Source organism: Bos grunniens, chromosome 5 (genome assembly GCF_055505025.1).
Source record: "Bos grunniens cultivar Pamir isolate PY7600 chromosome 5, Bosgru_T2T1.0, whole genome shotgun sequence".
Taxonomy (NCBI): Eukaryota; Metazoa; Chordata; class Mammalia; order Artiodactyla; family Bovidae; genus Bos; species Bos grunniens.
In genome coordinates this window covers 69,431,868-69,455,933 of record NC_141169.1, presented here as the reverse complement: position 1 = coordinate 69,455,933, position 24,066 = coordinate 69,431,868, and the positions used below count along the sequence as shown (strand labels likewise).

The following is a 24,066-nucleotide window of genomic DNA, read 5'->3' as shown; positions in this document are numbered from 1 at the left end:
CCTTAGGGCTCAAGGAGCAAAACATTAATGAGTTCCCGAGGTTTTCTTTTGCTTCATATATCCCAGAAAGTGAAAGTGTTAGTTGCTCAAGTCATGTTTGACTTTTTGTGACCCCACGGATGGTAGCCCTCCAGGCTCCTCTGTCCATGGAATTCTCCAGGCAAGAATACTGAAGTGGGTAGCCATTCCCTTCTCAAGGGGAGCTTCCTGACCCAGGAATCAAACCTGGGTCACCTGCATTGCGGGCAGATTCTTTGCTGTCTGAGCCACCAGGGAAGCCCACATTTATCCCAGATTTGGAGCTAAAAAAGCCGGCAGCAGAGATATGCAAACAACCGCAGACAAAACCAAACCAACCTAAGTCTGGTCTTTGTAGCTGCAGGACTAGGAGAGGAACGCCCTAACAAGACAGAAAAGTTTTAGACAATAACTGCTCTACTCTAGCCAAACACTACAGAGAAAACTGTGGCCCCACCCACAGCCACCTCAGCGGAGCCCCAGTGGGGCGCCTGAGGCATTCTGCTAAGTAAAATAAAATAGAGAAAGACAAATAATGCATGGTATCTCTTATCAAAGAAAAGTCAAAGTCATAAAAACTGAGAGTAGAGCGGTAATTGCCAGGGCCTGAGAGGGTGAAGGAAACAGGGAGAAGTTGGTAGAAGGGTACAGACTTTTGCTTATAAGCTAAGTGTGTTCTGAGGATCTACTGTACAGCATGTTGACTGTACTTGATAACACTGAATTGCATACTCAATATTTGCTAAGAGAATAGGTCTTAAGCATTCACACTGAAAAAAGAAAAAGTAATTGTGAGGTGATGAACATATTAATTAACTTTTTGGTGGAATTGCTTTCGTACTGTGTATGTATTTTAAGTCATCCTGCTTTACCCTTTAATATATTACAGTTCTGTTTGTCAGTTGTACCTCAGTAAAGCTGGGGGCCGGGGTGGGGTGAAGGAGGCTGAAATGAGGTGCTGTAGTACTTTAGCCAAGATGGTATCAGAGAAGGGCAAGTAGAGTGCTGAGAATTTCATCTTGTCCGCTTATAATGAGAGGGCCCCAAGAGACCTGGAAAGAGAAATAGAAAAATCCGCAGTTACAGTTGGAGACTTCAACACTCTTCTCTCGGTAACTGATAGAACAACTAGACAGTAGATGAGTAGGGACGTAGAAGAATCTGACAACAGCACCAATCAACAAGATCTAAGTGACGTTTACAGAACACTCCACCCAAGAAACAGCAGAATGCCATTCTGCTCAAGCTCTTACTGATCATATTTAGAGATAGTCCATATCCTGAGCCATCACAGAAACCTTAACAAATTCAAAATATTGAAATCAGAGTATGTTCTTCGACCACAGTGTAATCAAACTTGAAAGCAGTAACAGCAGAATCTTCAGAGATGAAACAGCATATTTTCAGAGAACCCGTTGGTTAAAGAGGAAGTCTCAAGAAAAATAAAAAACAAAACAAAACATTAAACTGGGTGAAAATGAAAGTACAGTATCAAAATTTGTGAGTCACAGGTGCAGTGGTCCAGAGATAGAAATTTGTAGACCTGAATGCATACCTCAGAATGAAAAAAATCTCAAATCCATCATCTAAGCTCCCATCTCAGACTTAGAAAAAATGAATAGAATATACCAAAAACAAGCAGAAGAAAGGAAATAATAAATATAAAAGCAAAACTCAATGACATTGAAAGCAGGAAGATAATAGAAAAAAAATCAGTGAAACAAGCATTTGATTCTTTGAAAAGATCAATAAAACTGACAATTTGTAGCAGACTGACAATGAAAAAAAAGAGAGAAGACATTACCAGTATCAGAACAACATAGGGGATATCACTACAGATTCTGCAGACATCAAAAGGATAATAAAGAAATGCTATAAATGACTCTGCACACATAAATTTTACAACTTAAACTATAAACGCAGTTACCACATTTCACCCAAAATGAAGTGGGTATTTTGAATAGCTCTTATTCACTAAGGAATTTGAATTCATACTTTTAGAAACTCCCCAAAAAGAAATCTTCAGACACAGATAGTTTCACCCAAAAATTCTACCAAATGTTTAAAGCAGAATCAACACTAATTCTACACAAGCTTTTCTGGAAAATTGATAAGGAAGGAACACTTACCAATTCACTTCAAGAAGCTAGTATTACCCAGATACCAAACCAAAGACAATGCAAAACACAAACAAACAAACCCAACCCCGTCTCCCAAAACCCACAGACCAATAGTTATCCTGCTACTGCTGCTGCTGCTAAGTCGCTTCAGTCATGTCCTACCCTGTGTGACCCCATAGACAGCAGCCAACCAGGCTCCACTGTCCCTGGGATTCTCCAGGCAAGAACACTGGAGTGGGTTGCCATAAATGTAGACAAAAAAATCCTTAACAAAACATTGGCAGATAGAATTTAGCAACATATTATGAATTATACACCATGGAAAATGAAGTTTATTCCAGGGATGAAAGTCTTGTTCACAATTTGAAAATCACTGTAATTCACCATATAAACGGGCTAAAGAAGAAAATCACATGACTGTTAACAACTGATACAGAAAAAGCAGTTGACAAAATCCAACATGCATTCATGATTAAAAAAAAAAAAAAACAAAAAACACCAAATAGGAACAGAGTAGAACTTCATCAACCTTGTACTTAATGGTGAAATACTGATTGCTTTTCTCCTAAGAACAGGTTCAAAGCAAGGATGTCCACACTCATTACCTTTATTCAGCATAATGCAATAATTTAAGAAAAGGAAATAAAAGACATACAGGTTGGAAAGGAGGAAATAAAACTTCCTATTTGCAGATGACATCATGGTCTACTTAGAAAATCTCAAGGAATCTACCAAAATCAAAACAAAAACTCTGAGAACTGATAAATGAGCTCAGCAAGGCCATGGATACCCGATATGTACAAAAAAAGAAATTCAGATTCTAGCAATGACTATGTTGAAATTAAAAAATACCTGTCAACTGAAAAAAAATGCACAATGTGAGAGTTGTGAGTTAAGTTTTGAGAGACTGCTCCAGAGAAGCAGGAGGAAAGGACAGTATATATGTGGTTTTGGTAAAGGGGGTGCACATGCAATCAAGCATATATTTTTTTGTAGGAAGTTTCTGCTGGTCTCGTGAAGCTTCTGCTAGTCATGAGAAACAGTCATCACCATGAAGGATTTTAGTGTTTTCCTAGATATGAGGAGATAGAAGAATTGGGCTCATAAAATCAGCTCCTGAGAATATCTGAGTATCTGAAGACCTGTCCTGCCAGTTTTCCTGGAGCACAGAGTACCTCATTTCTGCTCTCCACCCTGAAGTCCTTCAGGGGGTGTTGGAGGTCAACGGCTGCAGCAACACCTGATTTAATCCTTGTAGATGGCAATTACCCATGGCAAGTTCCAGTTTGTGGTTGATGACAATAACATTTACTCAAAAAATAAATGCCTGGATGTAAATCTTACAAAACGTGTACAGGACTTACATGCTGAAAGCTATAAAACACCAATGAAAGAATCAAGGAACATCTAAATAAATGGAGAGACTTGTATTCATGGCTTAGAAGATGTGACGTAGTAAAGATGTCAGTTCTCCCCAAATTGATGTAGTGTATAACAGAACTTTTAAAATCTCCATAAGATTTCTTTATAGAATAAATAATATTCTAAAATGTACACACAAAGGGACAGAATGTAGAATTTTCTTTTTTGAAAATAAGAATAAAGTGGAAAGGATCTGTCTCCTTGATTCCAAGTTTATTAAGATGACCACAGTAATCAAGACTGTGGTATCGGTGGAGGGGTGAACATGCCTAGACTTGACACCAAGAGGATGATCCACAAAAGGAAAAATGGATAAACTGGACTTCATCAAATACAATTTTTGTTCTGTGAGTGACTTCATTAAAGGGAGGAAAACACAGGCTACCAAGTGGAAGAAAATATTTGCAAACCACACATCTGACAAAAGACTAGAATAAAGAACTCTCAAAAACTCAACAATAAAAACAAAAACAGCCCAGTTGGAAAACTGGCAAAAAACCATAAAGGCATTTTGCTGAAGAATGTGTAGGGATTGTAAATAAGCTTGAAAAGATATTCAGTATCTTTCGCCATTAGAGAATACACATGAAAACCACAATGAGCTATCACTATGTATCTATCAGCATGGTTATAATAAACAACAGTAGTAGTATCAAGTGCCATTGAGAATGCAGAGAAGTGGCGTCATTCATATATTGCTGGTGGGAATTTAAAATGATACAGTCACTCTGGAAAACACTTCAATAGTTTCTTTAAAAACAAAACAAAACCTAGATATTAACTGTCTTGCAACCTATATATTGCATTCCTGGGCATTTATTGCAGAGAATGAGGACTTACGCTTATACAGCTCCTGTATGTGAATGTTTACAGCTGCTTTACTTATAATAGCCAAGAACTGGATACACGCCAGATGTCCTTCAATAACTGAATGGTTAAACTTTGGTGAATCTGTATGCTGGAATACTGCTCAGCAACAAAAAGGAATGAGCTATTGACACATGCAGCAATCTAGATGAATCTCCAGAGAATTATGCTGAGCGGAAAAAGCAAATCTCAAAAGGTTATACATACTACATTCATTTATAAAAATTCTTGAGTTGACATTTTATAGACATAAAGAGCTGATTAGTGTTTGCCAGGGACTAAGAAGAGATTGGAAGTGAAGAAAAGTGGACATGGCTATAAAAGGGCAATAGGGAAACCTTGTGGTGATAGAAATGTGCTGTATTTTGACTATCAATGTCATTATCCTGGTTGTGAGATTGTCCTAGAGTTTTGAGAGATGTTAGCATTGGGGTAAATTTGATACAGGGTACATGGGAATCTCTCTGTATTACTTTTTATAATTGCATGTGAATCTATAATTATTTCAAAAAGTTTAATGAAAAACGTGTATCTGGTTGAGCATATCTAAGCTGTATGAAAGAATATGTAATGGAGAAAAGAGTCTTCTGCATACCCTTGCCCTATTCTCTTCTTTAGAATTTAGTGGTATAATTTTTTTTGTCTCCTTCAACTGAAGTTAAATGCATGAAGATGCATACATACATGTTAATATGTGTGTGTATTCACTAAAAAACAGAAGCAAAAAACATCCTATAATGCTGCCCTTTACCTTGCTCTTCTTAATTTATATTGGAGCTTCCTTATAGATACACACAGATTTACCAGATTCTTCTCCAGCTATGCAAAGATGTATCATTGTTTTTCTACCAAGTTATCTAATGAAGGAGATTTAAAGTGCCTCAGATCTTTTGTGATTCTGAACAATGATGAAGTTGACTCATTATATGTACGTGTTTGAACTCATGTTCAAGTTTATTTGTAAGGTAACTTTCCTTGAAGTAGAGTTTTTAGTCGACAATTATGTGCATTTTACATTTGATACGTATTGCTGAATTCCACGCCCCGCCCCACCCCCCGGCAAAGTTAAACCTTTACATTTATGTTCTCACCAAAAGTATAATAGAGTGCCTGTTTCCTTATATTAATACTCTTACCAGCAGAGTATTATTCAAGTTGTTAAAAATTTAAGTTTTTATTTTTTAAAACTTTTTATTTTGTATTGGAATAGAGCTGATTAACAGTGTTTTAATAGTTTCAGGTGGACAGCTGAGGGACTTACATGTACATGTATCCGTTCTCCCCCAGACTCCCCTGTCATCCAGGCTGACACATAACATTGAGCAGAGTTTCATGTGCTATACAGTAGGTCCTTGTTGGTTATCCATTTTAAATATAGCAGTGCATACATGTCCATTCCAAACTCTCAAACTTTATCCAACTTTTTGACCTGTACCAGTCTCACAGAAGAAAGTTGATCATCTTTTAATTTGCATTTTATAATTATGAATGAGGTTGGTCATTGAGTCATATGTTTAAAAGTGAATGGGTTTAACTTTTTAAAACTAAGTTAAAATGAGAAACAATTCTTCTCTGTTATATGTTTTAAAATTACATAAGCATGTTTTACCAATCAGATATTTTTTAACCTTTTCTATTTATTTTTAAGACTCTATTTATGTATTCCCCAGCAGCAGCAGCAGCTTATGTTATTTGTTTTTTTCTTAAGTTTCATATTTGTTTGTCCTTTGGGGCACTAATGGATAGGTTTCAAATGTAGTACATTTGTAAGCAATCCAACATTACATTTGAGAAGTGGGTTCTTGCCCAAGATTCTGGTTATTGACAGGTGTCCAAAATTAGGTAAGATTAAAAACCGATTTCTGTAGGGCAGAGTCTTGTGGAAGCTTGCACTGCATAATAATTTGCCTCGGAGGACATGTCTGTATCATGGCAAAATTTGTAAGTAGGTGAAATTTACTGGGGGTGTTGCAGGAAGGGGGACCCCTTCCAGGGCCCAAACCTGGGCTCTTGTCTAACACTCGGAAACGAATTGTCCGAGGAGACATATGTGCTGACAAAGCAAGAGAGTTTACTGGGAAAGGGCACTCGGATGGAGAGCAGTAGGGTCAGGGAACCCAAGAGAACAGCTGTGTCACATGGCTTGCATCTCAGGTTTTATGGTGATGGCATTAGTTTCCTGGTTGTCTTTAGCCAATCATCTGACTCAGGAGTCCTTCCTGGTGGTGCACGCCTTGTTTGGCCAAGATGGATGCCAGAGAGAAGGATTCTGGAAGGTTGTCGGACATGTGGTGTCTCCTTTTGACCTTTCCTGAACTCTTCCAGTTGGTGGTGGCTTATTACTTCTGTATTCCTTACCAGGACCTCCTGTCAGAAAACAACTCATGCAAATGGTTACTATGGTGCCTGGCCAGGGTGGGCGGTTTCAGTCAGTGTGCTTCCCCTAACAGGGTCACTAGCTGTATCAGCATTCCATGTCTGGATATTTTTTTTCATTACTTCCTCCTTACAGGAAGATTTACTGATAATATGTTTTGGTGTTAGAACTAATAAAGTCTCAATATTGTTATTTATTACAATGTACAGAAATGGTCCTGAACACAATCGTATGAGGTAGGTACAATTATGACCCTATTTTAGGTGGAGAAAGTAAAGCATAGTTTTACATAGCATACTCAAGGCATACAGTAAAAATAGTGAAAGGTTGTTGCTGAGCCACTAAAGACACCAGGATTCTTGGCCTCCAGATGAGAAGAATTCAATTTGGGACCAGTGACAAGGCTTGATCGCTCAGAGCTTTTGTGTCATAAAGTTTTATTAAAGTATAAAGTATAAAAGAGATATAGAAAGCTTCTGACATAGATATCAGAAGAGAGCAGAAAGAGTGCCCCCCCTGCTAGTCTTTAGCTGGATGTTATATAGCTACTACTGCTGCTGCTAAGTCATTTCAGTCGTGTCTGTCTCTGTGCGACCCCATAGACGGCAGCCCACCAGGCTTCCCCGTCCCTGCGATTCTCCAGGCAAGAATACTGGAGTGGGTTGCCATTTCCTTCTCCAATGCATGAAAGTGAAAAGTCAAAGTGAAGTTGCTCAGTTGTGTCCGACTCTTTGCAACCCCATGGACTGCAGCCTACCAGGCTCCTCCATCCATGGGACCAGGCCAGAATACTGGAGTGGGCAGTCTGCTAATTAGAGGAAAGGAAATGTCTCAAAACTCAGAGACTGGCACCAGGCCCCTTACCCACAACATGCATTTTGAGATAAAATTGGCACAAAGTGAGTTGTCTCAGGCCATAAAATGATTGACATGACAAGAAAGGCAGGTTTCCAAGCAAATACAGTCTCATTAACATAGTTTAAGAGAATATTTGCATGAGTGAAATATACTGGCTTGTCAAGTCAGTTCTGAGTCTTAGGCAGAACCCACTTGAAGACAGAGTCTAGGGTAAATACATAGTTCATTAACATAGCTTAAGACTAACATTTCCATAGGAAAAATGCATTGGGTGGGAGAGGGAGAGGGTGGGGAGATTTGGGAGAATGGCATTGAAACATGTATAATATCATGTATGAAACGAGTCACCAGTCCAGGTTCGATGCACAATACTGGATGCTTGGGGCTGGTGCACTGGGATGACCCAGAGGGAGGGTATGGGGAGGGAGGTGGGAGGGGGGTTCAGGACGGGGAACACAGGTATACCTGTGGCGGATTCATTTCGGTATTTGGCAAAACTAATACAATATTGTAAAGTTTAAAAATAAAATAAAATTTAAAAAAGAAAAAGAAAAGATAAAAAAAAAAAAGAAATGAATCGCCAGTCCAGGTTCAATGCAGGATACAGGATGCTTGGGGCTGGTGCACTGGGATGACCCAGAGGGATGGTATGGGGAGGGAGGTGGGAGGGGGGTTCAGGACGGGGAACACGTGTATACCCGTGGCAGATTCATGTTGATTTATGGCAAAACCAATACAATATTGTAAAGTAAAATAATAATAATAATAAATAAAAATAAATAAATTAAAAAAAAAAGAAAAATGCATTGGTTAACTCAAGGTTTGAGAAAAGTTCAGTTCAGGTGGGCAATACAAAGAATGCTCAAACTACCCCACAATTGCTCTCATCTCACATGCTAGTAAAGTAATGCTCAAAATTCTCCAAGCCAGGCTTCAACAGTACATGAACTGGGAACTTCCAGATGTTCAAGCTGGATTTAGAAAAGGCAGAGGAACCAAAGACCAAATTGCCAACATCTGTTGGATCATCGAAAAAGCAAGAGAGTTCCAGAAAAACATCTATTTCTGCTTCATTGACTGTGCCCAAGCCTTTGACTGTGTTGATCACAACAAACTGTGGAAAATTCTTACAGAAATGGGAATAGCAGACCACCTGACCTGCCTCTTGAGAATTCTGTATGCAGGTCAGGAAGCAACAGTTAGAACTGGACATGAAACAATGGACTGGTTCCAAACTGGGATAGGAGTATGTCAAGGCTGTATATTGTCACCCTACTTATTTAACTTCTATGCAGAGCTGCTGCTGCTGCTAAGTTGCTTCAGTTGTGTCCAACTCTGTGTGACCCCATAGACGTCAGCCCACCAGGCTCCCCCATCCCTCGGATTCTCCAGGCAAGAACACTGGAGTGGGTTGCCATTTCCTTCTGCAATGCATCATGCAAAATGCCAGGCTAGATGAAGCACAAGCTGGAATCAAGATTGCCAGGAGAAATATCAATAACTTCAAATATGCAAATGACACCACCCTTATGGCAGAAAGTGAAGAAGAAGAACTAAAGAGCCTCCTGATGAAAGTGAAAGAAAGTGGAAAAGCTGGCTTCAAACTCAACATTCAAAAAATGAAGATCATGGCATCTGGTCCCATCAGTTCATGGCAAATAGATGGGGAAACAGTGGAAACAGTGAGAGACTTTATTTTCTTGGGCTCCAAAATCACTGCAGATGGTGACCAGCCATGAAATTAAAAGATGTTTACTCCTTGGAAGAAAAGTTATGACCAACCTAGACAGCTTATTTAAAAGCAGAGACATTACTTTGCCAACAAAGGTCCATCTAGTCAAAGCTATGGTTTTTCCAGTAGTCATGTATGGATGTAAGAGTTGTACTAAAAAGAAAGCTGAGCACCAAAGAATTGATGCTTTTGAACTGTGGTGTTGGAGAAGCCTCTTGAGAGTCCCTTGGACTGAAAGGAGATCCAGCCAGTCCATCCTAAAGGAAATCAGTCCTGAATATTCATTGGAAGGACTGATGCTGAAGCTGAAACTCCAATACTTAGGCCACCTGATGTGAAGAACTGACTCATTGGAAAAGACCCTGATGCTGGAAAAGACTGAAGGCAGGAGAAGAAGGGGACGACAGAGGATGAGATGGTTGGATGGCATCACCGACTCAGTGGAGATGAGTTTGAGGAGGCTCCGGGAGTGGGTGATGGACAGGGCGGCCTGGCGTGCTACAGTCCATGGGGTTGCAAAGAGTCGGACACGACTGAGTGACTGAAATCATTAACTAAGTTCAGGTGAAACCAGGTGTTGTCATGGCAACACAGAATTTTAAAAGAAACCTCTTTTTAAATTTTTATAGAGAAGGGGAAAAAATATAACACTAGTAGTTTGTTTCCTCTTGCCGCTAAAGAGAGAGATAAAAAATGTCTGACACTTGCAGCCTATTTCCTCTGTTAGGAGACCGCTGGCCTTCCTGCCTGGGAATTAGTATCAGAATTCCAACCCAGATAATCTGATTGCAGAATCCCTCCCTTTGGCTACTGTACCATAGTGTTCCTCACTATTCTCATATTTCCCAATCTGTGTGGCTGGACCTTAGAGGCGCTGTGGTGTATATTAAATTTTTGAGGGAAACACGGTGACATCTCTTGGACATCACTGCAGACCACTGGCTCGAGGCGGTTTAGCATTCAGCATTAGATCATACTGCATTTCTCTTGATGACATACCTCTGCAAAGCTAGATTTTCAACAGTGCTGGGAAAAAAAAGCAGGTGTCACACAAAAGTCAACATGGAACAAGAAATGAAGGCAGTGGTTTCCGGTTACAAGGTTTGAGAAGTTATGCAGTACCCAAGAGATACACACATCCCATTAGAAATTAATGTTGTTAGAGGACATAAAAATACAATATTTTCCTTCCAGTGTTTGTGTTATTTCTTTAGAAGGCTAAAGAATTGTTAGGGAATAAATACCTATTAAATTGTTTGGACCTAGCTGCTTGGCAGGACTGTTAGGTATTTCTTTTGACCAAAGGAAGCCATGAAAACATTTCTGAGATGCTTCGGGTGCTGTGAGCTGAGAAAGTTTGAGAACTTCAATAAGCACATGTGTGCAGGCTATAGAGAGAAGAACGCAGAATCTATTGGGCACAAGGTAGGAAAGCAGTATGCGAAAGTTCTTATTGTTATATCAATGCTAAGGTGTAAGTGTTTTCATAGGAATTCTCACAGGAGCATTTGATTTTAATTACACTCGGAAAGGATGTTAGGAACCCAATGGACTGCATCCCAACAGATCCACAGATGGAGTGCATGTGACTCATAGAGAAATTTAAAATCATTGTATAGATAGGTGTCTTAAAATTATGACCTAGGTAAAACATATTCCTGAATTATGTCTAATCTGATAAAAATGCTATCTCATAAGTTTGTTGTGAAAATTAAATGATGAAGGCTAGAACAGTGACTGGCACATAACCAGCAATCAGTGAATGTTGACTGCTGTTCGTATTTATTATTATTATTGTCTGTTCTTGTTCGTTGTCATCATCACCGTCATCTCGGAAGGATGCATATCCCATTAGGACAGCCGAATTCTTACCCAACATAAAACACAGGCAAAATTGTTTGGTAGTTTCTTTCATAGGTTAAGGAATCTGAGAGGTTTCTGGACCTCCAGTGCCTCTTTTAGCTCCATCCTTAATTGAATCCCTGGATGGATTCACTTGTGAATCCTTTGAACCAGGTTTTTACCAGAGACTGGTCTGACAAATATTTCCTGAACTCTCTTTAGTCCCTAGTTCAACATCTATTTGGAACAGCCTCTAGGGAAACTTTGGAGACAAATTAAAATTTCCTTTCACTTATCTGATAGAGTTAAGTCTTTTCTCAACTGTATTGGTGTTAGTGACAGGACTGTATTCTTGATATGTTTTGGCATAAACTAAGATTCTTAGTTACTAAAGTCTCATACTGGGACAATCACCTCTTAATAGTACTTGTGAAGTAGCATTTTGTGTTAGTTATTTGTATGGCATTTCCAGTTTATAAAGTGCTCTAATATCTGTTGTTTTCATTATTACGGTATTTCTCCATAGGCTCAACAGGACAGATAGTATCTTCATTTCGTGGTTGAAGAAGTTGAAATCAGAAAAGTACATAACTCATCAAAGATCAGACAGCCAGTTTGTGACAGATCCATGCCTTGATTTCCAGTTCCGTGCTCTTTATGATCCTGTGCTTTACAGCCTCTTGCCTCACATCCTAAAGTGGGGAGCAGAATGCGGGACAACTCAGAACTTCTGGGGTCAATTTTAGGTCCCATCTTTTGGTCTTGGGAAAATCACTTTATATGAATCTCTATTTCTTCATTTGTGAAGCTAGCTAATAATATGACTGTAATTTTTCTGTAGGTTGGTTATAATCAGTATTGGAACCAAGATTCAAATACAGTTTATCTGGTTCTTGAATCTGTGCTCCTAATCACTAGTTACACTGACTTGGCATCATTAAGAGATAAAGTAGACTTTAAGAGTAACAGAGTTGGACTTAACTTGGTGGTCCAATGGTTAAGAATCTGCTTTACAGAAATGTGGAATTCAATCCCTGATGCAGGAACTAACATCCCACGTGATGCTGGGCAATTAAGCTCATATACCAGAGTTAGAGAAAGTCTGTGTGCCACAACGAAGACGTAGGGCAGCCAAAAAAAAAAGATTGTGTAACAAGCTAGATATACTATGAGATACAATGACTTTATCAACTATTATTCCCAACTGTAACTGAGTCTTCTAAAGTAACTCAAGGCTTCAGAACTCTGGAAGTTGTTCAGTCGCTAAGTCGTGTTTAACTGTTTGCAACCCCACGGACTGCAGCATGCCAAGCTTCCCTGTCCTTCCCTACATCCTGGTGTTTGCTCAAACTCATGTCCTGAGTCTATGATGCCATCCAGCCATCTCGTCCTCTATCGCCCTCTTCTTTTCTTGCCCTCAATCTTTCCCAGCATCAGGGTCTTTTCCAGTGAGTCTGCTCTTTGCATCAGGTGGCCAAACTATTGTAGCGTCAGCTTTAGCATCAGTCCTTCCAGTGAATATTCAGGATTGACTTCCCTCAGGATTGACTGGCTGGATCTCCTTGCAGTCCAAGGGACTCTCAAGAGTCTTCTCTAGTACCACAGTTTGAAAGCATCAGTTCTTTGGCACTCAGCCCTCTTTATGATCCAACTCTCACATCCATACATAACTACTGGAAAAACCATAGTTTTGACTATACAGACCTTTTGTCAGCAAAGTAATATCTGCTTTTTAATATGCCATCTAGGTTTGTCATAGCTTTTCTTCCAAGGAGCAAGCATCTTTTTATTTCATGGCTGCAGTCACCATTTGTAGTGATTTTGGAACCCAAGAAAGCAAAATCTGTTACTGTTTCCACTTTTCCCCTATCTATGGGAATGGGTTAAGCTGAATGTTCAATGATTAAATGACCTATGTAGTTACTTAAAACGTAGATGCAACATTGGGGGAAAAAAGCTGAAAATTTTGGAAATCTTTATTCTAAAGTGTTTTTAAAGCGTGTTGAAAATTATTTTTTTTTTCCTTACAGCACTGGGAGGTGTTCAAAAAAGTAACAGAAGTTTTCATTTTAGTTCCTGCACTTCTTGGTCTCAAAGGAAACTTGGAAATGACACTGGCATCCAGATTATCCACTGCAGTAAGTTCATTCCTACCTCTAAGTATGTATATTTTCTACACATGTGCACACACACACGGATATATATGTGTGTGTGTGTGTCTGTGTCTCTTTGTGTGTATATATATCACATATGCTGTTCCTCTCTATTGAGGAGAACTTTTATGAGGAAAAAAAATTTTCTCCTCTCTCTACTGATAAGTTTCTGAACCTCAGGGCTATGCTAAGTAGTTATGCCTGTTATCATGTCCTGAAAGTTCCCTGGGCTGTCTGATTTGGGAATTACAGACCCTCCTTTACCCTGAGAAGAAGTAACATTCTTGCCTCCTTTCACTTCAGGGGATTCTGGCAGTCATCATCAGTGCTTAAGACATGGGCAAGTCAGACACTGAGATTCTTTATGGTTTGATGGTTGGTTGATTGGCATTTAGATTTTCTGTGATTGTAAAAGTAATACATGCTTATTGTAAAAACTGAAGGAAAGGGAAAACGTATAAAGAAGAAAATTTAAAACTACCCTCAATTCTTTACCTAGACACAATCTCTATTACTATTTTGTTATAGATCCTTCTATACTTGGATAACTCTACTTACACATAGGTTTGGCATAATGTGATACACACACACACACACACTATATTCTTAAAAAAAAAAAACTGGAATCATACATATTCTCATTTATAATCTTTGATATCCATTTGAAGAGACATCATGATCATCTTTCCATATCAAGAAATGTGGACCTATGCCATTTTTATTGGCTGTGTGTTTTTCTGTTGTATAGCTCTACTGGGATTTAATCTGTTATTGAATATGTAGGTTCTTTTTAATGTTTACTGTTATGACTATTCTTGTATATACAGTTATATACTCTAATTTCTTTTGGGCAAATTCTAAGATGAAATTATTGTTCAGGGGAGGAAAAAAGCATACTCTTATGGCTTTAGCCACATACTAGAAAACAGTCATCCAGAAACATTAAACACTTTTAAAAATACTGCCACTAGCAGGGTTCTGAGTTTTTTTTTTTAGTAGACAAAAAGGATTTTGTTTTCTCACTATAATATTCTTTGGGGGTTCCACCATCGTGGAACCAAATTATCATTAATCCATGTAGCTAGTGAGGCTCACTTCAGTGAACCATCAGCCCATTGAACGTTACTGTTGTTGTTCAGTTGCTAAGTCATGTCCAACTCTTTGTGACCCTGTAGACTGTAGCACCCCGGGCTCTTCTGTCCTCCCCTGTATCATGGAGTTTGCTAAAATACGTGTCCATTGAGTTGGTGATGCTGTCTAACCATCTCATCCTCTGCCACCCTCTTCTCCTTTGCCTTCAGTCTTTCCCTAGCATCAGGGTCTTTTCTAATGAGTTGGCTCTTTGCATCAGGTGGCCAAAGTATTGGAGCTTCAGCTTCAGCATCAGTCCTTCCAGTGAATATTCAGGGTTGATTTCCTTTAGGATTGACTGGTTTGATCTCCATGCAGTCCAAGGGACTCTCAAGAGTCTTTTCCAGCACCACATTGAATGTTAGCCCCAAATTAACTAAGCTGTCATTACTGATTGCAGTGCTGTTAGTATATGAGGTTTGTTTTTTCCTTTGAAGAAGATGCAGCCTATGAATCTGTCTGTGAACTAGGAAAAAACATTTGTGTATCTAAGGGTAATGAAGATGTGGAAGCTGAACAACTGTGTTTAGCTAGAAGCCCCCTTTTCCTCCTTCTCCCCTCTCCTCATTTTTCTCCAGGCAGCTGTGAGATCCCTAAGTTTTCTTGAGTGAAACAGATGCTTGGAAAGGAAATGCATTAAGTAATGTTTTATTAACATTATTATTTGCTTTTTCAAGAACTGCTACATATACCCAATGGAAACTTATAAGCCGTTTGCTTATATATAAAGGTCATATAGCCATACTCCGTCCAGGCAATAATGAAGTGCTGGGTATTAGTGAGTTCTCATAATGTGCCGGGCTTCCCAGGTGGCACTAGTGATAAAGAACCCACCTGACAGTGCAGGAGACAGGAGATATGAGTTCGATCCCTGGGTCGGAAAGATCCCCTGGAGAAGAAAGTGGCAACCCAGTCCAGTATTCATGCCTAGAGACTCCCACGGACTGAGGAGCCTGGCAGGCTTATAGAGTTGGAAAGAGTCGGCATGACTAAAGGGACTTAACACGTGCGCATAATGTGCCAGCAGTGTGCTAACTGCTTTAGGATGTCTTATAACAAACCCTATGAGATAAACACTCTTCCTGTTTTACAGAGGAGGAACTGAGGCTTTGAACAATTGAGTAACTTTCCTGAAGACACAGAGGTAGTATGTGGTGAAATAAGTCATATTCCAGAACTTTTCCTTTTACTTGTACAGAATAACTGTGTCTGAGTTTATAAAACCAGTAAATAAACACAATAGCAAAACCCTAATAATCTCCTTTTCCAGTGGACCACATTTTGTCAGACCTCTCCACCATGACCCGTCTGTCTTGGGTGGCTCCACATGGCATGGCTTAGTTTCATTGAGTTACACAAGACTGTGGTCCGTGTGATCAGATTGTCCTGTTGTCTGTGATTGTGGTTTCAGTGTGTCTGCCCTCTGATGCCCTCTCTCAGTGCCTACCATCTTACTTGGGTTTCTCTTACCTTGGATGTGGGGTATCTCTTAACGGCTGCTCCAGCAAAGCTCAGCTGCTGCTCCTTACCTCAGGCCTGGGGTAGCTCCTCTCAGCCGCCGCCCCTGGCCTCGGGCCTGGGGTAGCTCTTCTCAGCACACCAGAAAAACATCTATTTCAGCTTTATTGACTATGCCAAAGCCTTTGACTGTGTGGATCACAATAAACTGTGGGAAATTCTAAAAGAGATCAGAATACCAGACCACCTGACCTGCCTATTGAGAAACCTGTATTCAGGTCAGGAAGCAACAGTTAGAACTGGACATGGAACAACAGACTGGTTCCAAATAGGAAAAGGAGTATGTCAAGGCTGCATATTGTCACCCTGCTTATTTAACTTATATGCAGAGTACATCATGAGACACTCTGGGCTGGAAGAAACACAAGCTGGAATCAAGATTGCTGGGAGAATTATCAATAACCTCAGATATGCAGATGACACCACCCTTATGGCAGAAAGTGAAGAAGAACCAAAGAGCCTCTTGATGAAAGTGAAAGAGGAGAGTGAAAAAGTTGGCTTAAAGTTCAACATTCAGAAAACTAAGATCATGGCATCTGGTCCCATCACTTCATGGCAAATAGATGGGGAAACAGTGGAAACAGTGGCTGACTTTATTTTTATGGGCTCCAAAAATCACTGCAGATGATGATTGCAGCCATGAAATTAAAAGATGCTTACTACTTGGAAGGAAAGTTATGACTAACCTAGACAGCATATTAAAAAGCAGAGACATTACTTTGCCAACAAAGGTCCATCTAGTCAGATCAGATCAGATCAGTCGCTCAGTCATGTCCAACTCTTTGTGACCCCATGAATTGCAGCACACCAGGCCTCCCTGTCCATCACCAACTCCCGGAGTTCACTGAGACTCACGTCCATCGAGTCAGTGATGCCATCCAGCCATCTCATCCTCTGTCGCCCCCTTCTCCTCTTGCCCCCAATCCCTCCCAGCATCAGAATCTTTTCCAGTGAGTCAACTCTTTGCATGAGGTGGCCAGAGTACTGGCGTCTAGTCAAGGCTATGGTTTTTCCAGTAGTCATGTATGGATGTGAGAGTTGGACTAAAAAGAAAGCTGAGCGCCAAAGAATTGATGCTTTTGAACTGTTGTGTTGGAGAAGACTCTTGAGAGTCCCTTGGACTGCAAGGAGATCCAACCAGTCCATCCTAAAGCAGATCAGTCCTGGGTGTTCATTGGAAGGACTGATGTTGAAGCTGAAACTCCAATACTTTGGCCACCTGATGGGAAGAGCTGACTCATTTGAAAAGACCCTGATGCTGGCAAAGATTGAGGGCAGGAGGAGAAGGGACAACAGAGGATGAGATGGTTGGATGGCATCACCAACTCGATGGACATGAGTTTGGGTAGACTCTGGGAGTTGGTGATGGACAGGGAGGCCTGGCGTGCTGCCATTCATGGGGTCGCAAAGAGTCGGACACGACTGAGCAACTGAACTTAACTGAACTGAATAATCTCCTCCTCTACATTGTAAAAATGCTCTCCTATGGTCTTGGTCTTAGTACCACTATACTATATCTGGGGTATGTATGTTTTAAAACTTAACTTTTTATATTAAAAAAATATTATTTGTAAATATAACCGTGTGGTTATATTTGTAACCACAAATATATATATTTGGTTATCTCTGTAGTTAGTTGGAGTTAATATACAGAGGTATCAGTTGGAACCAAACCACATAGAATTATTTTGTAAATTCACTTTAGTCTAGTCTTTAATTTTACATTATTGAGTAGTAAAAGAACTGGAGAATAATAGAAGCTGGAGTTCCTTAGATTTGAACATAAAAGTTCAAAATGACCCTGGAACATCTTGTGCCATAAAGTAAAGAAATGCTAGAAGAAACAAACAAAGAATGATAGGTGATGATGAAAGGGTAACATACAAACCAGATCTGGGACAATTCGAGCAACAAAATAAATAATGATATTTCCAAATTATAACTCATAGCACTAGATAAGAATCCACGAGTTTGCAGATGAATAACAAGGCAGGCATGGTCTCTGCTATGGTAGAATTTACATAAATAATTTCAGATATTGGTAGAGGCATTAAAGAACATAAAACAGGGTAATGTGATGAAGCATGATTCACAAGAGCTGTTTTATATTAGGTGGTTAGGGACAAATTCTCTCAGGTGGTGTATAAGCTGGAAAATGGAAAGTGAAAGTCGCTCAGTCATGTCTGACTCTTTGCGACCCAATGGACTATATAGTCGATGGAATTCTCCAGGCCAGAATACTGAAGTGGTAGCCTTTCCCTTCTCCAGGGGATCTTCCCACCCCAGGGATCAAATGCAGGTCTCATACATTGTGGGTGGATTCTTTACCAGTTGAGCCACCAGGGAAGCCCAAGAATACTGGAGTGGGTAGTCAATCCCTTCTCCAGGGATCTTCCCAACCCAGGAATCGAACCGGGGTCTCCTGCATTGCAGGCGGATTCTTTACCAGCTGAGCTACCAAGGAACCTGAATGATAAAAGTGAGTCAGGCATATCAAAATCTGGGAAAAGACCATTCCAGTTTACTATTGTATCTGATCAGTATAATGATGTCAGTGTAATAGTATCAGATGTTTAAAGGCATTCTGTACAGATTCACTTTCACAGTTGAGCCTGGGGCAGGAATAAAAACAGAGGCCCATGTAGCCATATGTGTACTTAGTTTAAAATTATACAACAAGCTTACACATTAAAAAAAATCTCCATCTTTCCACCTTTGCAAATGTTTCCTCTGACAATCTGAAAGTCCAACATCAAATTTATACTTCTTGGACTCCTTGGGTTCTGCTTTGGAACACAGTGTTGTGGAAGGAGCCAGTTCCTGGTCTGAGCCCTGCCCCACTTCATTCCCCACCCTTGGCTCTATGGTCTGCACTGTGGGAGACCTCACACATCCCTCAGACCTCACATCCATCTACACCCTCAACAGCCAGCCAGCCTCTGAGCACTCCTGGGTTTGGGCATGCACCAGAGGTGGCATGGCCTGTCTTCAGGAGGATTGGCTTCAGGAAGAGGCCCTGGAATTGGACTCAAGGCCGTTTGGTCATGGACTTCTATGGTCCTAGGTATCTGAAGTGTGGCTTAGAAGGGGATGAGGCACAAGTGTTGAGTGGGCACACTGCTTGGGTCCCATGCACTCTTCACCCTGTTGAAAGGGGCACGGCTAATGGAGGACCAAAGTGGGGCCTTCTAAGCTATGGTTCTCAAAGCTGGAGTCCCTCTTACAGATTCAAAACTTCTGGCCTAAGGAAAATTACATGACATAGAAGGGATTTCAAAGCTGCCTTGTGATATACTTTAGTAAGATATAAAAACAAGGGGGGAAAGTTATATATTAAGAAGGATTGCTTGGATAAAATAGCCTTACTAGTACACACTGAAGGCAACAGTCTCAGGACTTACTAATAATCAGTGATTGCTTACAGAAAAGCAGTTCTTTTATTGGAAACATCTTAAGTACCCAAATGGATGCACCTTGAGTATACAAATTATTCTTACATGATCTCTATCCTACTGTCCTACTCTTGAGAAGGGACTAAAAGTGTCATGAATTCAATAAAAGCTGAGATACCAATGAAATTTCATTACTTTTTTGATGTCTTGGAAGCCAGACACATCACTCCATTGTTACACTTTGAAAAGATCCAAAATTTAAACGCAGATTTTTCTCAAGTGATCATGTGAAGCAGTAAGTATGTGTAAAATATTAAAATTTAAAAATGTGTTAAGGCAACATTCCTTTGACTCTGAAAATATTTAGAAAGCATCATCATGAAGCAATATACAAAATTTCAGTTTATGAATTATTTCAATGAAAATGCATCATTACTATTAACCAAAACATCAAACCTGGAAATTAAAGAGTATAGAAGTCCTTTATCAATTATATTTCTTTTCCTGTTTAGGAGAGAAAGCCTAATAATTTGATAACACCATCATTCTCAGCAGTATCTAGACTGGCAAAACTAGCCAAAAACAAATGTTGATTCTCTAATGACTTCATTTGAAAGTGGGCATCTGCATAGTATTACAGCTATGAAGTATAATGGCCACAAGATCAGTCTAGCAGCCCTCAGTGCTAAGAAATTATTTCTAAAAAATTTAGAAATAAAATAAGATTTTTGGGCTCCCCAGTTGGTGGCTCAGTGGTAAAGAATCTGCCTGCAGTGTAAGAGACACAGGTTCAGTCTCTGGGCTGGGAAGATCCTCTGGAGAAGGAAATGGCAACCCACTCCAGTATTCTTGCCTGGAAATCCCATGGACAGAGGAGTCTGATGGGCTACAGTCCATGGGGTGCAAAAGAGTAGGACACAGCTGAGTGACTAAACAACAACAGCAGCAATAAGATTTTTAAAATTTCATTAAATTTCACATTTGTTCTAATATTCCAGAAGTTCATCGTGTAATGGTGACATTGCTGTCAGCTGAATATTGTTTTTTAACATTTGGCATCCAACTGGAATGTGTGGCATGTGTTTAAAAGCTACTATATCTTGAACTTTTGTCTTAAAAAACAACAGTATGTTTATGTAGTTTTACTAGTTATGTAGTTTTCCAAGTTAGTGAAATTACATGTGTTTAATCTTCCATCTTTTCCCAGTGATCCACACTTGTAACTGTCTTAAGAGCTGGTAGGTTACCTAGATAGAACTCATTCCAAAAGGGTTTTTGGCAGGAGATGTGAATAAAGAAGAGTTCTTGAAAAACAAGAGTGTCAACATTTAAGGGAAAAGAAAGTTATTAGAATGAGAGTTAAAAGATGGTTTTACTTTCATTTTGCTAGAAAATGAACTTCGTTCTGATGAATATAGTTAGGCATACAAACATTTAAGCAGCTTGATAAGTTTGCCAGGAAAATTGAAATTTTGACTAACTTACCACAAAAAATATGTTTCTAAAAGTGACATTATTGAGCATTACCCAGCATTTGTTTAGATTCAAATAATAGATTAAACATACCAATCCACTTTAAAATAGGCCATGCTGTAGGGAATCTGATTAAAAAAGAATATGCTGCAAGTTAAATTGTTTAATTTGATCATGTATTACCATTAAGGGGCTTCCCAGGTGGTGCTAGTGGTAAAGAACCCACCTGCCAATGTACGAGACATAAGAGACGTGGGTTTGATGCCTGGGTGAGGAAGATCCCCTGAAGGAGGGCATGGCAACCCACTCCAGTATTCTTGCCTGGAGAGTCCCATGGACAGAGGAGCCTGGCAGGCTGCAGCCCATGGTGTCACGAAGAGTCGGACACGACTAAGTGAAGCGACTTAGCACACATACACCCATTACCATTAAAGCTGAATTTCGTCTTTTTATTTGAACTTTATTTGTTGTGACTATATTTTATATTAGAACGTTTTATCATATGTCTAGTTATATTTATTTTTCTGTTCATATTTAAGACAGGAGAACTCCAAAGCTGATAGAAGCTCAGCACAAGGTCGTTACTGCAGGGTCATTTAGCTGGGCCTTTCATTGGAAAGATTGGGGTGGAGTTGCTGTCTTCCATAGGTCAAGAATTGTGTCACTGATTATAAGATATCTGAGTCATAAACTAAAGAAATTATTCAGTTCTCTAAGCAATTAAAATAGCATAAAGAGATGAATAAACCATGTTATTAAAGTTTGATGTCATGAATTACTACTTTTCCATCTACTAATTTGTTTAGTTTTATTTTTTGAGGCTATTAGAGGTAAGATGACATGTCCCAGGGCCCGAGGCAGGGCCACTGTTGGATCAGTAGTTCTCAAAATGCGGTCTTCAGAACATTAGTGTTAGCATCTTGTTAGAATAGCAAGTTCTCAGCCCCACTCCAAAGCTACTGAGTCAGAAATTCTGGGGTGTGGCTTACCATCTGTATTTGAACAGTCTTTCCAGATGATTGTGATACACATCGGAGTTTGAGAACCACCCTGTTAAATGAGTGGCGTGGAGGCCGATAGGGTTGGGACCAAGTGAGAGAAGGGGGAAATCACAGGATGCGAGATCACCTGGTGGGTCACTGTGGGGACTTTGGCTATTGTGTGAATGGGAAGCCTTTGGAAGATTTTAAGCAGTTGAGTGGTGTGATCTGACAGGTATTTTTAAGAGATTATTTTGACTGTTGTGTTGCAACAGAGCAGTAGGAAGCCAAGAATTAAAGCAGGGAGACAAGTTGAGAGTCCATTGCAATAGTACTGCAGACTAGAAATGAGGTTGGCTTGGATCAGGGTGGGTGCAAGCAGAGGATGTAGTGAGACATAGTTGGAGTCCAAAACTCATTTTCTAGGGGGAGTTGACAGAATTGGCTGATGGATTAACTAAATTAAAGAGTTGAAATATTCTCTAAATTTGAGAGGGTTAAGAATAGCCAAGTTAGAAGAGGGAAAAGTAGTCACTTGTGGCATCAAGCTTAGATGACATGGCTGACATAACTAGAAGATATTCATCTAGCTTGTGATATTTTAATTGCTTAGAGAATCTGACTTCAGGTTTTCTAGGTAGAATACTGCCATTCTGGTAGAGTACTGGAGAATCTTTATCAACTTGTAGTCCAGCTCCAAAGCTCTGTGTGTGTGTGTTAGTTCCTCAGTTGTGTCTGACTCTTTGTGACCCCATGGACTATAGCCCACCAGGCTCCTCTGTCCATGGAATTCTTCAGGCAAGAATACTGGAGTGGGTTGCCATGGTCTTCTCCAGGGGATCTTCCCAACCCAGGGATCGAACCTGGGTCTCCTGCATTGCAGGCGGATTGTTTTACCATCTGAGTCACCAGGGAAGCCCTATTTGCTGTTAAAGCAATTCTAAGTTAATCACTTCTTAACAACAAAACCCCCAAAGCCTCACCTTCTAGAGACTCTTCACCGACTGTTCTGAAACAGCCTACCTGAAATTTTTATTACTCTTGATTTTGAGACCCCACACTGTGCTACCCTCTCACCTCTTTCACCGCTTCTTACTTCTTCTTTGCTCATTCTCTGCATGTGAGATTTTCTTGAAGTTTCAGTGCCTTGTCTTCCATGTTCTCCATCAATAATTGTAGTCCACCACCGCTAACACATCCTGATTCTCAGATTTGCATCTCCAGTCTCTGCTGACTCCCAGGCTGAAATTTTCAACTATCTGCACCACTCACTGCAGTGTAGTTTCAAAGCTAAACTCGTCTTCTCTTACCTAACAAGTAAGACAGCTTTCTGTCTGCCTTGTCAGTTTATTTTCGTTACAATCACTTACCCTCCCTCTATCTAGTTATTGACTAGTCTGTCAGTTCCACCTATGAAATCCTCATCATTTTCTCTTATGCCCGACCTGCCACCACCTTAATTTGGTTGCCTGTTTATAATTGGGATGCTGTAGCAGACTGCTGACTGTACTCCCTGGTTCCAGGAAGAAGGTTGGACGAATGTAATTTTTTTTAACTTTAAACAAGCACTATTTGAAAGTCACCTCTTCCATCTATGGTCAAAATATAATTCTTCTATACATTTTCTAATTTTTCGATGATCTATTTATTTTCATTTGTGAAAGTAGGAGTAAAAATCATTATAGCTGTAGAAGGCTAGTCTATGATTACTTTAATCTTTTGCTCCATGAAGTAGTCTTTTCTCATTTTTATGATTGTCTGCAATAGAAATAGGTTAAATGAACTTATAGGATTTTAAGAAAGGCCTATAAAGATAGAGAATTTAAAACACGAGATATCAGATATAGCCTGCTCACCCCATCTGTCAAAGGTCAGTTGTATATAAAATTTGTTGTTTTATAAAGCTAAAGATTCAATGTTCACAGATAAAAAAGATATTCCAATAAAATAGATTTCCTGTTTCAACAAGGGAGATTTCATAACAGTGAATCCAAATTGACTTTATCTCACCCTCCTTACTTTAGTCAAAATTTATCTCTAAAGGTATAATGATTAACTTGAAAATTTTTTCCTAGATTTTTATCTTTTCAACAGTAGATATATGTTAGAGTAGATATTCTTATAAATATATAGCAGTAGTCTATAATTGAAAAATAAACCAAATACAGTGGTTCTATAAATTG

At 39.6% G+C, this 24,066-nt stretch overlaps 1 protein-coding gene across 3 annotated transcripts in view; it reads left to right on the top strand.

Annotated features, from left to right (window-relative positions):
• Positions 1–24,066, top strand: part of SLC41A2 (solute carrier family 41 member 2) — a 142,355-nt gene that overhangs the window by 46,367 nt on the left and 71,922 nt on the right. For all 3 annotated transcript variants that reach the window (XM_086401112.1, XM_086401111.1, XM_086401113.1), the window contains exon 3: positions 13,267–13,374. In XM_086401112.1, coding sequence (XP_086257238.1) covers positions 13,267–13,374 — 108 coding nt within the window. The remainder of the gene's footprint in view (positions 1–13,266; positions 13,375–24,066) is intronic.